This window comes from Erigeron canadensis, chromosome 9 (assembly GCF_010389155.1).
Source record: "Erigeron canadensis isolate Cc75 chromosome 9, C_canadensis_v1, whole genome shotgun sequence".
Taxonomy (NCBI): Eukaryota; Viridiplantae; Streptophyta; class Magnoliopsida; order Asterales; family Asteraceae; genus Erigeron; species Erigeron canadensis.
The window spans coordinates 31705753-31708012 of record NC_057769.1 but is presented as its reverse complement, the minus strand read 5'-3'; the positions used below and the strand labels follow the sequence as shown (position 1 = coordinate 31708012).

General features: G+C 31.0%; 1 protein-coding gene across 2 annotated transcripts; it reads left to right on the top strand.

The window, feature by feature from the left end:
• Positions 1 to 1197: 1197 nt before the first annotated feature.
• LOC122582952 (loricrin-like) lies at positions 1198 to 2260 on the top strand. Of its 2 annotated transcripts, none has more exons than XM_043755386.1 (2): positions 1198 to 1469; positions 1635 to 2260. In XM_043755386.1, exon 2 carries the CDS (start codon positions 1646 to 1648, stop codon positions 2093 to 2095), a length of 450 nt encoding a protein of 149 aa, XP_043611321.1. In that variant the 5' UTR covers positions 1198 to 1469; positions 1635 to 1645; the 3' UTR covers positions 2096 to 2260. The 2 variants fall into 2 exon arrangements, with proteins under 2 accessions (XP_043611321.1, XP_043611320.1); XM_043755385.1 differs by having other exon boundaries at positions 1199 to 1463.

Sequence of the window (2260 nt, the reverse complement as noted above, 5' to 3'; positions counted from 1 at the left end):
CATTATTCACAGGGCAACTCTATGTCCACTTTCTACTAGCCGGCCCATATATGCATACAATTTACAGATTTACTATATATTATAGATATTATAATAAATACGAGAGCAAGTACCTGCGCGTTGCGGCGGTGATAGGTCATAAAGTGTGATAGGTCATAGAGTGTCATAGGCAAACGCCTTAGCCATATGGGCTCCGCCCTCGAATTTAAAAATTCGTTAAAAGTATATCGAATGACATCTCTAATGAAAGAGCATGAACTTTTAAGAACACCCATATAATTTTTATAATTTATCGATTTACGGTTTTTGAGATAAAATATTTTGAAAAAATTAGAGGAGTAAAATAATTTATGAAGGAGAGACAAAATTGTAGGATTGATGTATGGTACATCATGCATTATCATGTGTACATTGTTGAAATTGAAAGTTAAAAGTTGAAAAATGGATTTGCTTTATAATATAGTATAGAAGTATAGATAAATATATATTATATTGTTTGATTAGTTTTAAAAAAAATAAACTTGAATATGTTTCATGCAATAATAGTCTAGTAGTAAGATAGGAAGTTCATAAAGAATTGATGGATATGTGATGATATGATTTTGTTTCTAAGTGAGACCAAAATGTCATGATTTGTTAAAAATCACTATACAAAAATTTAATTTGATTTTTATCATTAATTAAATCATACGAGTCTATTTGAAAACTAGAAAGAAAAAAAGGTTTTTTAGTTTTGATGGATAAAACTGAATACATTATGGATCAAAATTTTATTAAATTATCCATATAAATAATAGTGAGATAGTTTTAGTCAGGATGGACCTTGACCCATTATAAGTATAAAGTAACTTCGTCAAATATAATATATTTTTTGTTAGTATGAATAAAATAGTTGTTAGACTTTACGAGTTGGGTCAATTTACACCAAAAACAAATACACTCGCTAACAAGGTGACTCATTGTGTAAGGTTGGACCGCATCAATTCAAATGGCATACTTATAATTGTTGTGGTTTGATACATAAAATGTAATTATATATAATGAAAGATATGCATGACTAAAGAAAAGGCTTATATAAAAAAAATTAATTATTATATAAAATATATTATTTTTTAGAACTTTTTTATTCTTATAATTCAAAAAATCAAACCATGTTTTTTTTTTTACGTGTAGTGGGCTATCGAGAGGGATATACTCGTATATCTCAAGGAAGTAGACTTCAATCACAATTGTTATTTTTGTTGTAGTAGTGTTGGATACGGTTGTTGGTATTGTACATAATTACTGATTGATGATTTGATTTCAGTTACGATTCTTCCTGATTCTCGGCTTTAATCCCCTAACATCCATCCTTTCTCTCGTCCCATTCTCAAGCATAAACAAAACCCTAAAATTCATTTAAGTCAAAGATATATATATACTCGATCGATCGGAGCAGAAATTAATTAGTGTCCTCGATCTAGGTAATTGTACGTCTCTCTCTATATTTATAAATGAATAGTTGTTTTGATTAATATATATTCATCTCTCGTATAATTAGTTTTAATTAAACATCAGATCGATTTGGGGTTAATACACAATTATATATATTATTTACATATATATATGTTTGTTTTTGATATAATAATTTTCAGAATTGAATAAAATGGAGGTAATGAAGAAGATTATCATGTTGATTTTGGTATTCCCTTGCTTAATTAACGCGGCATCCTCGGATGGTGGCGCCGTCCTAAATGATGATCACAAATCTAAACCGTACTTGGCTGTGGATAAGCTAAGTAGTAGTTCAAGTGGAGGAAGTTCTCGTGGAGGAAGTTTTAGTAGTGGAGGAAGTTCTCGCTCGTTTGGAGGGAGTTCTAGTAGTGGCGGAAGTAGTTCTCGCTCGGGTGGAGGAAGTTATCGTTCCGGTGGAGGAGGTTACCGTTCCGGTGGAAGTAGTAGTGGTTATAGTCCTTATAAATATCCATATTATACAAACACAGGTGGTGCTAATAATAATGACTACACTGGTGCCGCCGCCGCTGCTCTTCCTACTTTGGCTACTCCTATTTTGGGCTTACTCCTTTTGTGCTTATTATTAGCTAATTATAATTAGGATCCCCATCCCCTGACATATATATTATATAACAATATAAGATGTAGTAGTTCTATTCTAGTAATATTGTAGTCATCCTAATGTCGCGTCGAATAGTAGGATAGATATTTTATTTGTTGTGGTTTTATTTTTTCATATAATCTATTGAATTGTCGTTTGTTCGTA